At 37.5% G+C, this 14,379-nt stretch overlaps 1 protein-coding gene across 3 annotated transcripts in view; it reads left to right on the top strand.

The window, feature by feature from the left end:
* Positions 1-14,379, top strand: part of LOC150089761 (eukaryotic translation initiation factor 4B-like) — a 310,970-nt gene that overhangs the window by 42,669 nt on the left and 253,922 nt on the right. For all 3 annotated transcript variants that reach the window (XM_090368790.1, XM_090368789.1, XM_090368788.1), the window contains exon 2: positions 1,244-1,381. In XM_090368790.1, the coding sequence (XP_090224916.1) occupies positions 1,244-1,381 (138 nt within the window). The remainder of the gene's footprint in view (positions 1-1,243; positions 1,382-14,379) is intronic.

Here is a 14,379-nt window from a genome sequence, read left to right as displayed (position 1 = left end):
TGTCATCTTCGGTTAATTTAGCACAGGAATAGTTTGTGGATTCTTCTGAAACACTCTGCCTGTGAGATAACCATAGAGATAAAAATCACAAGTTTAAATCAGGTGACATTATAGGCCACGCCATTTCTTTGCCATACATCTCAGGCTAGTTAGCATCGTATTGTCAAAAATTTTATCCAGGAACTCTGGGATATCAACTGGAGAGTATTCACTGTTGCCAGCTGTATCTCCAAGTCTTTCTTTACAGAGTAATGATGTTGTTGGTATGAGAAATTTGAAGCTTGCAAAACTGCAAAGAAAATAAATAGTACGATGAATAAAAAGTCACCCTGTATGTACATCTGCTATGTGTCTGTTCAGTATCCATAATTAAAAACTATTCCTCTGATTGTTGTCCTTCATGATAGTAATAGTGTTTTTGCAACTTGTCACTTGTTTTGAGCAGTCTGGGTTCAGATACCATCAACTGAGGATTTCTAAAAACCTCTTCAATCAGGACTGAGTTAGCTGAGCTCAAATAGTAGAAAACGTAACATGACTTGCAAACACACTTGTACAGCCATACACTACAGTTCTAAGCCCTTTTAGTCAGCATGATGTTATATGGCCTATGACCAGTATCTTCGCTATATGGAAGAAATCTTGTGGTCCTGTAGTAGACCAAAAAGGACTGATGATAAAGAAAAAGGTGCCAGTTGTTGGGTTGTAGTTAGATGGAAATGTCAACTATGGGCGCCTCCGTAGCCAGGTGGGAAGGAGCAGCAGTGCGTAGCACACGCTTCTTGATTAGACCGGGGTTCGAGCCCGTCACCACCAAATACGGAGGATGCGGAAAGGTCAGGGAATGACCACCGCATATCCCGGAGCAATATGGCCATAGTTGCTAATGCTCCTAAAAACCAAATAACAACAACATGTCAACTATGAAGAAAAGAGAATGAGCTTATTTTGTAATGACATGATAACTTGGAAGTAATTTATTTATATTTTACTTGTTTTGAGTTTGCTTTTTAATGCAAAAATCAAAGAAAAGAAAACATGATAATTAATGCTAACAAGAAATTGTATAATTAAGTTTAAAATTTTTTTGCACTTTCCTTGCATTTGCATATTTAATGGAAGTAAATTAAAAATTGAAGCTTGAATAGGTTTAAAGTATGGTAGGTTTGCTTGTATAGTTGTAGGTTTTAAGGTTTTATATATATATATATATATATAATTTTAATTTTTCTCTTTTTCATAGGAAAAAGTAAGCGTAAAGTAAAAGGAAAGACTTTAGATCTAAATACATTCCTAGGAGAAGACCAAGATGCACCTTCAGGGTTTGCTGTTGTTCGCTGTTCTGATTGGGCTGATGTTATGGAAAATGAAGATGTTGATGGTTAGGATATATGTTACTCATAGTTTTGGTAATATGCACCATTGGTGAAAAAAAAAAAAAAAAAGCCATTAAAATGTTTTTAACAACTCTACCAAATGAAAATACTGAGCAATTCTTTCTTTTCTCTGATTTAGTGAAATCAGGAAAAAGAAAAAGGAAATTCTGTTATTATCTTTGTGTGGGGATTACTGCTCATGTTTATAGTGTTTGGATTACTTCTCATGGTTTATAGTGTTTAGAACTTTCATAGCCATTTCCTATGCGTCATTTTGGAAAATTCTGTACTACCTATATCTGCAAAAGCAGTTGTGAACCTAGCAGTTAATGTCACCATCATTGAACTTGAACAGTCATGCATTGCTAAAGTTGAATTTAAGATTGTTGTAGTGAGCTAATATTCTGTTGATATTCTATATTCTTGAAATATGAATTTTAATGGATATGAACTAAAAATATAACAGAATTTTGGCTAAAGTTAAACAACATGGGTTCAAGGCTGGGCACTAGAGCAGTATTTGCTTGATTGTGAAATTCTGTAAAAAAAACTATGGCCCAAAAGTTTCTGATATGAGAAAAGACCTTGTGCATGCAGTCATATATGTGGTAGTTTCTTTTGTTTTTTTCTCCAGTGGATCAAATTACAAATATCTAGATTTATATGATTCTGATTTCATCTTTATCCTATCTAAACAAATTCATGATGAGATCAACTGTAAGGAGGGTAATGTACCATGTATGATGAATATCAGGAAAAATGTTTTCTGTACTAGGTTTAACAATAAAATAAAATATTGTAGTAGCAACACCAATTTTACAAAAAAAATAAAAAATAAAAAACATTATACTGTGCATACATAGTATGTCTGCATATCCACAGTACAAAAGAGTATTGAAAAATTTTTAGAGGACTTAGATTACTTCATATAAAGTATGAAGTAATCTGGAAATTGATAAACTTTTACTTAACTTTGATGACTTCCAAAGGCTACACAGTTGATGCAACAGTCCGTCATCTTTTCTAAACCCCTTATGCGGAACCCACTGTCTTTATCCTCTAACTATTCCTAAATCACATGGATAACATCATTATTTGCTCCAAAGTGTTGCTCTTGTAAGTGCTTTTTCAGTGCAGCAAACATATATATGGCGCCTCTGTAGCCAGGTGGGCAGGAGCAGCAGTGTGTAGCACACGCTTCTTGATCAGACTGGGGTTTGAGCCCGTGACCACCAAATACGGAGGATGTGGAAAGGTCAGGAAATGACCACTGCATATCCCCAGAGCAATATGGTCTTAGTTGCTAATGCTCCAAAAAACCAAATAACAAATAACAACAGCAAACATATAGTAATCCAGAGAGGTCCATACTAGAGGATAGAGTGGGTGTAACAATAGTTCATAACTCAGGCAACTGATTCGATTGTCTGCATGCAAATCATGCAGACAATCGAATCATGATTTGTTATTGATATTTTGGTAGGAATTTCGTAAATTTCATTCGGTAGCTTAAATTTAACTCCTTCAGTGAATTAAGTTTGTCAACAGTTTAATTTCTGCAATATTTTGTTAACATAAATCTGTAATATATTGTAAATTTAAATTTCATAATCTTTCTAAAGTTCAAATTTTACTTAAATTTTGGTTGCTACAAGATCCACTTACAATACAAAGTCTAGGGACTCAAACGGAAATGCCTGTGGGCATTTCCAGTGTGAATTGCAGCTTTGGCATTTGTATAGCCTGTGGCATGTATTCTAAGGCTGGTCTAGTAGAGAGACCTAGCTCATCTGGTGATTCTTTTCTTTACAACTGATGTAAGAAGCGTACCCATCTCAAATTATAACTTGGTGCATCACGAGAATTTGAGTCACTGAAGAACGAGTGCTTGGCCTAGAAATAATTGTAACTGGGAGCTCGTTAGGTACCCAGGTATCTCCTGACCTGACCAGTGATGCACCCCCAATTCGGGTCCCAGAAAAGAATAGTCAAGTGCTGACTGCTCTGGTCGAAAGTGATCTAGTTTAATTGGGAAACTCTATTGTCAAGGAAATGGGTAACATTTTTTGTAATAATGATAGGTGATCCAAATTGTTCCTGGTAAACCAGTGTGTGTTTGCCAGGAACAATAATTGATGATGTTACCAACAGATTTTATGACAGGTAAAGTGAGAATTATTGTTCAAGTGAGGAATAACAATATTAAATGTACAATTTGACCATCTGTTGGGTAAATATAGGACTATGCTGAAAAAATGCTGTGAGTTAGGTCAGAATGTGTATGTAGTAGAGGCATCTAATGCAGGAAAGCAAGCTTATGTAACATCAGCCAAAAAAAAAAAAAAAAAAAAAATTTCATACATTCATTCCCTCTAAAAGTTTGTTCAGTTCCTCTTTGAATTTATTTAAGCTAAGCTCTCAGCTTCCTCAGATGGAAGTTTGTTCCAGCAATCGACTATCTGCTGGCTAAAGGCCTAAATTTCTGCACATCTATTTTACGTCTTTCCCCAATTTGAATTTGTGCCCCAGTTTCGTAATCTGAGCAAGAGGAAGAATCCCATCTGCATTGAGCTTGCTCAAACCATTCAATAAGATCGCCTCACAGGTGCCTAGTATCCAGACACTGCAATTTGCAGAACTTAAGCCTTTCTTGGTAACAGCAACCCTTTGTTTTACTCATCAATCTGAGGCGCCTATGTAGCCAGGTGGGAAGGAGCAGCAATGCGTAGCACACACATCTTGATTAGACCAAGGTTCGAGCCCGTCACCACCAAACACGGAGGATGCGGAAAGGTCAGGGAATGACCACCGCATATTCCCGGAGCAATATGGCCTTAGTTGCTAATGCTCATGAAAACCAAACAACAACAAACAACAACTCATCAATCTCGTTGCCTTTTGTCAGACAAGACTTCCCCTTAACAAATGCATGCTGTCTGAACTATAACTGCAGTCTTATCTAGATGATCCTGCATTGCTTCTTTAACCAGTGGGAGGGAGAAGGGTAATTTATATCTGTGTTTATTTGATGATAAGGGTCAAAGTAATGCCTTCACTCACCTCATGAATTCTTATTTGTTGCCACAACAGCCGATGTTGATAAGATGTTCTGAGATATCAATGTTTCAAATGAGGGGAAAGTTGAAGCTTGGGATAGAAACATAAATAAATAACTTCAAGGGGTGTGTCAGGGGTAGTAAATATAGAAGATTACTCCTGATATTACTGTGTCTACAGTGTTGTCAATAAAATGGCTGAATTTGAACTCTTTGTTAGATTAGAACAACTAATGCTGATATAATAAGGCTAACAGATACATGGTGCCACCCAAAATTGATGATGACGAGTTTCACTTTGATACGTATAATGTATTTAGCAAAGATAAGGAAGAGAGAAGGGATGGAGGGATCATGCGTTTTATCAAAAACAGCCTGAGCGCAAAAATATCTTTTTCTGAGTCTGAAGTTACATTTGGACAAACATTTGGAGCGAGTGGATGGGTGAAATCAGAAGTGTTTTTTTTTTTTTTTTGGCTGATGCTATATAAGCTTGCTTTCTTGCATCACGTGCCCATGCTAATGTTACGTCTGCTTGCATAGAATCTGTGTGATGTGAGTTAATTGGAAACAAAGCAACAATGAGAGTAGAAGTAATCAACATACCAGAAGATTGTGAAGAATATTATGAGAGTCTTTACATGCAGAAGATGGAATGAGCAAGCAAGCAATGCATACATACCTTTAAGAAAATATTGCAGGCTTTGGATGCCAAAATGGATGACTGCAGAGCCGGCTGGTCAGATAGAGCAGAAAAAGATAACATTGGACAGAGTGATGAAAAATACTGAAGGCTATAATAGGTAGAAGTTGATCTGTAAGAGTACCATAAATAAGATCAGGAAAGCCAAGGTTGCATATGGGAAAGTATTCACTAAGAGAGCAAAGAATGTGGACAAGGAATTTTCCATGTATATGAATACAATGAAGAAGAAAGCTAATCAAATCGTACCCTTGTGCATAATATGTAGGAAAATCTTAGATAACCCAGCTGACATTGCGATGAATTGAATAGGTGCTTCACATTGGTTTTTTCTGACAAAAGACCCTTCGTGCTTAGAAGAATTTGTGCAGTTAAGACTGAGCCATATGAAATTAGTGATTTCGTAATTACAGATGATTGTTTATTAGAAAAACTTCTGAGCATAAAAGCAAGTAAGGCTCCCAGAGTTGATGGCATATACCCTGTAGTTTTGAGGGAGAGCACAAGGGAGTATATTGAACCATTGAGGTTAATTATGAGAACATCTTTAGACTCAGGTAATATTCCTTTAGATTGAAGAAGTGCCAGTGTATCACCAATGCATAAAAGTGGTTCTAAGAGTGAAATTGGTAACTACAAACTGGTTTGTCTTACTTCAGTGTTAGGAAAAATCTTAGAGGCAGTGATTAAAAGTGCAGTCCAGGGACATTTAGATGCAACATGGCTTTGTTAAGAAAAATTCTTTTTTAACTAACTTAGTAGGCTATTTTGACACAGTTACATGAGCTGGATTTAGGGAACAATTTCAACATAGTTTATTTGGATTTTAGCAATGCATTTGACTCAGTCCCTTATAAGAGGTTACTGTATAAGCTTGAACAGGTTGGGATTACTGGTAAGATTCTAAGATGGATTGTTGGGTGGCTGCAGGGCAGAAGGCAGAGGGGTAGGATTAATGGATATTCTTCAGATTGGTGTAATGTCAGGATTCGGGTCCCTCAAGGATTGGTCCTTGGACTACTATTGTTTCTCATTTTCATAAATGACATCAATGAAGGGACAGAAGGCACGATGTCAAAATTTGCAGATGCTGTAAAGATTGGCAGAGTTGTTAATGATCAGTGCCAAGAAACACTCTTTCAGAATGACTTGAACGGACTTCAGGGATGGTCAGAGAAATGGCAGCTACATTTTAATACTATTAAATGCATGGTCTTATACTTGGGGAATAGCAACCCACAAATAAATTATGCACTTGGTGGGATTGAATTAAAAACAGTGGAGGAGGAAAGGGATCTGGGAGTTACAATACAGGCAAATATGAAGTTTTATGGACAGTGAACAGGCAGCCATAAAAGCCCATGGTGTCCTATTGATGATTTATCGAATGTTATCCTGTAGAGCTGGGAAGTTCATAATCCCACTGTCTAAGGCAATTATAAGACCAGATTTGGAATACTGTGTTCAATTATGGAGACCTCATCTGAAAAAAAAACATTGAGCTTCTTGAAAGGGTCCAAAGATGGGCAACTTGAATGGTGAAATTTGTGGAAGGATGACTGACCGTATGAGGAAAGACTATGATTATGTGGGCTGCAGAGCTTGGCAACTCGCCACTCAGAGATAACCCGATTGAAGTTTATAAGGCTCTGAGAGGTTAGTAAAATGAATGAAGGTGGAATTCTCACTGTTATAAAGAATTGGAAGACTGCTGCACAAATTGGAGCAGTGTGGCATTGGAGGCAAATTGCTGATGTGGATAAAGGGGTGGTTGAGGGGGAGAAGACAGAGAGTGGTAATCAATGGACACTGCTCATTGTGGACTAATGTTATTAGTGGAGTTCCTCAGGGTTCAGTATTGGGTCCATTATTGTTTTCTGTATTTATAAATGATATTGATGATGGTATATCAAGCTTAATGTCCAAGTTTGCAGACGATACGAAGGTTGCAGGGTTGTCAAGGACATTACTGACACTATGCTGCTGCAACAGGATCTGGAAAGGTTGAGCAGATGGGCTGAGAGGTGGCAAATGAAGTTTAACATTGACAAATGTAAAGTACTACATATGGGAAACAGCGACCCCAGAGCAACGTATCAATTCTGTGGTACTACACTGACAGTGATAGAGAATGAAAGGGACCCGGGGGTGGTTATGCAGGCAGATATGAAGTTCTCTGAGCAGTGCAGATGGGCTGCAAGAGTAGCTCATGGTGTATTGTCAATGATAAAGAGGAATTTTTCTAGCAGGGATAAGGAGGTGATTATTCCCTTGTATAAGGCAATGGTCTGACCACACTTAGAGTACTGTATACAGGTCTGGAGGCCTCATTTCAAGAAGGATGTAGAGCTGCTGGAACGAGTACAGAGAAGGGCAACAAGATTAGTGAATGGAACAAAGGGGTGCTCTTATGAAGAAAGGCTTCAGTTTTGCAAATTACAGTGTCTGGAGACTAGGCACCAGCAAGGTGATCTGATAGAGGTGTATAAAGCCTTGAATGGTTTGAGCATGCTCAATGCTAATGGGATTCTTCCTCTTGCTCAGAATAATCACCTGAGAGGGCATAAATTCAAATTGAGGAAAGACAGATGTAGGATAGACGTGCGGAAATTTGCGTTTAGCCAGCGAGTGGTTGGTTGGTGGAACAGACTTCCATCCCTTGTCGTGGAAGTTGACAGCCTAAATAAGTTTAAGGCTCAGCTGGACAGGTATTTCGAACGAACGGAGGGGTAAAGTGGAAGTGGTTATTTTTCATTTATTTATTTTATTTTATTTTATTTTATTTATTTTTTTTTTTTGGCTGATGCTGCATAAGCTTGCTTTCTTGTATCAAATGCCTCTACTAATGCTAATTCCAGAACTAGGGGTTATAAATTCAAATTATAGGGGTTGAGGTTTGGATTAGATTGTAGGAAGTTTTCTTTTAGTCAGCGAGTTGTTGATTGCTGGAACAAGTTGCCCTCACAGATAGTCGAGGATGACAGTTTGAATAAATTCAAAGTTAATTTCATAGTTATCTGTGTCAGGAGGGAAGCGTGTAATTTGTATTTTCTTATCTACTTCATTTTTTTTTTTTTTTTCCTAGTGTAGCAACAAAGGCCTGCGGCTTCCTTTCACTATATGGTAAATACTATTATTATACTATCCCTTTATTCCAAAAAACTCATTCCTTATAATTGATGGGCAAAAGGATCTCCATCTTCTAATGAAGATGGAAATCTTCATGATGCTACTCCACAGACTACTCATTCATTGACAAGCTTGTTTGAATCCCGGGCAAATATTGCAAAAATTGTATTTGCACAATTCATTGTCTCCATGTTCTGTGTCCATTCGGTTCTTTTGACATCTGTTTGCTGAAATTTTTTTCATGCTTGTTTCTTTGTGGAGAGTGTGATGTACTCGTTCACGGGTTATTTTCAGTGTCTTTGCTATATATCATAACCCGATCCAATCTAACAGTCTTCCAAAAACATGTTGCTGTTTTCTGCTTAACACAGCAATGGGTGTTCCAGGCTTGCATTCATCCTTGGTGGCTCTGTGACCCCCCCCCCCTTTTGAATTCACCAACCTAGTTGCTTGGTGGCTCTGTGACCCCCCCCCCCCCCTTAAATTCACCAACCTAGTTCCTTTGTGTTGTATAATCCAGTGGTCTCCAAACTTTTTTGGAGACCGTGCACCCTTATTTTACTTAAAAGAACTAGCGTGCAACCTGGAATAAAAAATTAAATATATAAGTTTAATATTTTTTTAAATTTATGAATCATTTACATGGAAAGCATTATATCTAAAATCATATTTATAAAATCATTTTTTTTTTATTGTTTGCTTGATCTACATTTGTTCAGTAAGTTAAACAAGGATGGAAGACATACTCCGAGCCTTAAGCAAGCATGTGGCTGCTTCGTTTCGGTCATTGAGTAATGTCTCAATGACATCCTTGTGGATTTTCTTCCTAGATAGTTCATTCAAAAATGATATTTCATTATTGCACAGTTATCTGAAATTATTAGTTTTAGTGGGCATGACTTTTTTTAAAACCTAAAATAATAATATTTAAGATATGACTTTAAAATTTACTTATGTGCATGTAAATGTATATGATTTAATATTATCGTGAAAATTTAAAATTATTTTCAGATCAACAACACAACAAGATCTGTAGTTACAATCTGCCACATTCATTTTTACATAGAGTAATGGTCTTAAGATTGTAAGGTACACCAAAAATTTCAATCTTCTTCTGGCCACTTAACACACCATGTGACTGAAAATTATAGTGGGAGGGGACTGAACATCATTATAGCTAGAGACAGCTTCAGCAGAATTGATATAAGTAAAAAAAAAAGAAAATTTTTACTTTGGCCTTGGTTAAACTAGTCAGTTACTAAATAATGTTTTTCAACTCATACTGTGGGTTTTAGTAGCTGTTTCTCATTAATTGTTTGTTTAAAAATTAACCAATTGCTGCATTTTTTCCCTGGAAATAAAATAAGGACTATTTTAGAAACTGTACTTTTGAACTAGTCTGTTCTAAACATGACATAACATACTTGGTGCATGTGCACCCACACATATACTCTCACATGTGCTGAGTATATAAAATTAGTGAAATCGGAAAAAATTCTCATGCTTCATATATATTTTGCATGCTTAAAAAAATATAAGGTTGCATATGACTTAATCCATGCAATTATGGGAACTAAAGACAGCCTTCAAAATCATAACACTTGTGGGAGAGGTTAAAACAAACATAGAATGCACCTGAAAATGGCCTCAGGCTTAAATAACAGGATAGAGAATACAGCTTCCTCTGCTTTATGATAGATTTCTAGGACTATATTGCCATTAAAAAGCAATCTTCAACTGTATACACTAATAGTTTAATGCTAATGATGACCATGAACTTTTTTTGAACAATTCATCCATTGCAAGTCTAGTTTGCTTGCATATATAAGCCTTGTAAAAATAATAGGATAACAATATTAAGTACATCGCAATTGCCAAGTGAAAATCTGGTGCAGTTGGGAACAACAATAACTGTAAAAGTTAATCTCAAACTTTGCATAAGAAATTTTTATGACAAAATTTGTATTTTGTCATAAAAATAAAGTAAAATATTTTTCTTTGATGTTCTGTTTTGGCAGGGACAGTTTTAATGAGTAGACAGTTTGTTGGACACATTGACAGATAAGTTCATACAATTTTTTTTTTGGAATAACCTGATGAAGCTAGTTGTGTAACAGTTAATATTCTGATGATTAAATCACTACAATCACAGTAGTAATGTCATATCTGTACTTGAATATTGCTGCTAGAAAAGAATGAGGTGGGCCTCTTTCACTGAATTGTGCAAAATAATTGCAAGTGTTATCTAACACACTTTCTATCATTTTGCAGGAGAGCTAATAACTGGTAGCTCTCTTCTGTGCTAGAGGAGAGCAAGCAGATTTGGAGGTTCCTATTGGAGAAAATAGTACTGAAAACAGCAGTTACTGGGGGAGCACTTTATGTGCCAGCTCTTCATTCTGCAGTGAACTGTTTTTGTGTTCAACCGAGTGTAGTGCAATGAAATCCATAGAAAAGTGCACAACTAACAATAGCAGATCCACAAAAAAAGGTCCTTGTTGGAGGGAAATAGAAAGCTTAAATATTCAAATAAGGCATATTTTCAGCTAAACAGCACAGTAAACATTTGTTGGATATCAGAAGAGTTACCTTGTTACCTATGAAATTCCACTTCAAGCCCCCTCATGTATTATAGTATATATTCACCTTTCATTTTATCATTAGGGCATTTTATTTCAAGATTTATGATAGTTCAAAGAAAGTGCATTACTCCTTAAAATTGTAATTGTTTGTCATCGAGTTAAAGGTGTAAGTAAGCACTTCTGTAGTTACTTTAGCATCATTTCTGCATTTCTAATGCAGAAATGATGCTAAAGTAACTACAGAAGTAACTACTAACGTAACTACAGTTGTAATGGACAGTTCGAAGAACTGTCCATTACAACTGTTTGCTGGCAAGGAAAGTGCCCGGATCTGAATCATGTAGAGAACTGTTGGCATCGTGTGGAATTTGCAGTTGCCAGAAAGAAACCAAAGACCCTTTGTGAACTTCAGGAAGCCATACCTCGTGTTTGGAACAATGAACTTTCAGTTGATTACATTCAGAAATTGATCTTGTCAATGCCTCGATGTTGTGCTACTGTCATCAGGGCCAGAGGCAGTTCAACTAAATATTAGTTTGCACCTGATGAACTTTTCATTTTGTTTTAAAATGATAAACTGAAGCAAATTGAGGGTTTCTGATAACATTTCAGCCATAATTGATGTGTTTACCTAAACTGTTGTATAAAGGTTTCAAATGCTCATTTTGGAATATTCTGAGAGCACATGTCAAATATTAATTTTATTGAAATTAAATCGAAATCATGACTCAGACCAGAGCAGCAAAGCAAAAGGCTCAAGCTAATGGGAGTGCCATGGCTCAGAGAACTGGAGGGGGGGGTCGGTTGCCCTCTGAATCACAGCCTTTTAAAATGCACTGCTTGCATGATGTTTTTGGACCAATCGGAAATGGGACATGATATTGCCATGGGGTATGTCTTTGTGTGTGTGCGTGCGTGATGCAAGGAGTGTAACGGAATCAGGCGATAACTCAGCTTTGTTATGGGCCTATATGAGAGCTTGAAGGACAGTGTGTATGCCCTCGAAGGATCTAAATTGAGGGGTCCATCAAACTCTCAGATGCCCACATCAATGCCAGAGCTTACACTTGGCCATCACACAACACAGCGGCAACCCCCAATGCAGAATGCGCTGATCCCAAAGGAACTAGTAGTTGTTGGTGACTATTCTCAGGGAAACGGAGAACATGCTTTGTAAAAAGAATAGGTGGAACAGTACCAGGTTATGTCTGCCAGGGGCAAAGGTTGATGACGTTGTAGAGCGGATATCATCTTTTAAGGGCACAAAAGATGATATAGTTGTACACGTTTGCACTAATGATATTAAGAGTAGGAGACCGGCGGAATTACTTAACAAGTACAGGTCACTGTTGAAAAAAAGCCGTGAATTAGGGTTGAATTTGAAAGTGTCTGCAATTCTGCCCAGACACGATTGGAGGGAGTATATGATGAGAGCCTTGTTGATCAATTTGGCCCTGGACAGATTGTGCAAGGCTCAAGGGGTAGAATTTTTTTCAGCCTGGTCTGTACTTGTTAACAGGAGAGACTGCTTCTACAGGGATGGGATATACTTAAATAGAAGGGGTGCAAGAATATTTGCTGATGCTCTTGAGGCAGTGTTAGGTGGGTCGCAAAACTGCTATCTTCGAGGGATACAAGGACTAATATATTAACAGTAGTCACTGGCAGAGGTGAAAGTAATTCTTACACTGCTTCTATTGGAATGAGCAGAAGCCTGGAAAACAAGATGCAGGATATTTCAGAGACTGCTGGGAGTCATTGCGGTACAAGATAACACATGGGTTGTGTTAGGGTAGCTAAGAAAAAGAACAGGTGCATGTATACTTGCGTGTGCACCAATACTAGGAGTTTAGTAAATAAATTTGATGAATTTGAGGTATTGCTCAAAACATCAAAGGCAAATATTGTGGCGATTTCAGAGACGTGGTGTCACACAGATATAAGGAATGCAGAACTGGAATTTGGGGAGTACAATGTGTACAGAAAGGATAGACTAGATAGGAAGGGAGGAGGGGTTATGCTATTAGTTAAGAAACACATAAAATCCAAGGAAGTGAAGCCAGTCGACATCGCTGGACAGTACAGTGTCGAATCAGTTTGGTGTGACATAAGCATTGGGAGATCAAAATTGAGAGTAGGAGTGTGCTTTAGGCCTAATGACTCTGATGAGTATAATAAGAAACTGTAGAGGGAAATACAATGGGCCAGTAAATCAGAGAGTCTTGTAATGGGGGATTTTAATTTCCCAGATATTGATTGGAATTTGTGGGTTGGTCACTCACACACTAGCAAGGCTTTTGTGTATTTATTGGATCATCGTTTTCTACATCAGCATGTTCGGGAGGAAACAAGAGGGAGTAATACTCTTGATTTGATTATCAGTAGTGATTCTTCATGCATTAAGAATCTGCAGATAAAGGAACTACTAGGTGGCAGTGATCACAGTGTGCTAAATTGGGATTTATTCAAAGAGGTAACTACCATCAGGGGTAAAGAGAAGGGTTATTGCTTTCGTAAAGGGGATTACGATTGTCTGAGACAGTATTTAAATTCTATACAGTGGGACCCACTGATGATGTTACCAACAGCAAATTCAAAATGGGAAGCATTCAAAGAACTTATCTTGGAAGCTACTAGGCTTTACATACCAACTAAGAAATATTGTTGAAGGTTTAGGCCTAAGTGGATTTCAGATGAACTAATGAGACATATGGCAAAGAAGAAAAATGCATGGGATACATACAAATTAACATGTGACACAGAAGCCTATGATAGATACAAGTTGATCTGTAACCAAGTTACAAAGGAGGTTAGGCAGGCGAAGGCAGATTACGAGAAATCTTTGGCAAGGGATGCAAAGAAAAACAGCAAAGAGTTCTTTACTTATGTAAACTCTAGAAGGAAGGGGATGAATCAGATTGGTCCACTTGATATCGATGGGTCAACTGTTGATGATCCTGCTCAGGTAGCTAACAAGCTGAATGAATATTTTGCATCGAAATTCACACATGAGGAGTTATTCAGCAAGGGGAATGCCAGAGGTGTATTCAACTCTGGCAGTAAGCTAGATAACCTTGTAATAACTGAGAGTGAAGTGGAGGAGAAATTGTTGAAGATAAACACAAGAAAGGCACCTGGGGTGGATGGGATCTATCCAGTTATATTAAAGGAGGCAGCAAAGGAAGTAAGCAAACCCTTAGCCATAATTATGAGAGCTTCCTTGGACTCAGGGGAGGTACCCATAGACTGGAGATGTGCAAATGTGACCCCAATTCACAAAGAGGATCAAAGGCTGACAGAAGTAATTATAAACCTGTGGGTTTAACTTCTGTTCCGGGAAAATTAATGGAGGCACTGGTTAAAGAAGCACTGCAGGATCATCTAGACAAGACTTCAGTTATAGCTTGAACATAGCGTGGTTTTGTTAAGGGGAAGTCTTGCCTGACCAATTTGATTGGATACAATGATGCAGTCACTAAAGAACTGGATGCAGGGAATAACTTTGATATTATACACTTGTATCTTAGAAAGGC

Source organism: Mastigoproctus giganteus, chromosome 2 (assembly GCF_048544385.1).
Source record: "Mastigoproctus giganteus isolate SK-2022 chromosome 2, ASM4854438v1, whole genome shotgun sequence".
Classification (NCBI taxonomy): domain Eukaryota; kingdom Metazoa; phylum Arthropoda; class Arachnida; order Uropygi; family Thelyphonidae; genus Mastigoproctus; species Mastigoproctus giganteus.
The sequence above is the reverse complement of the archived record's forward strand: the minus strand, read 5'-3'. Positions and strand labels throughout refer to the sequence as shown.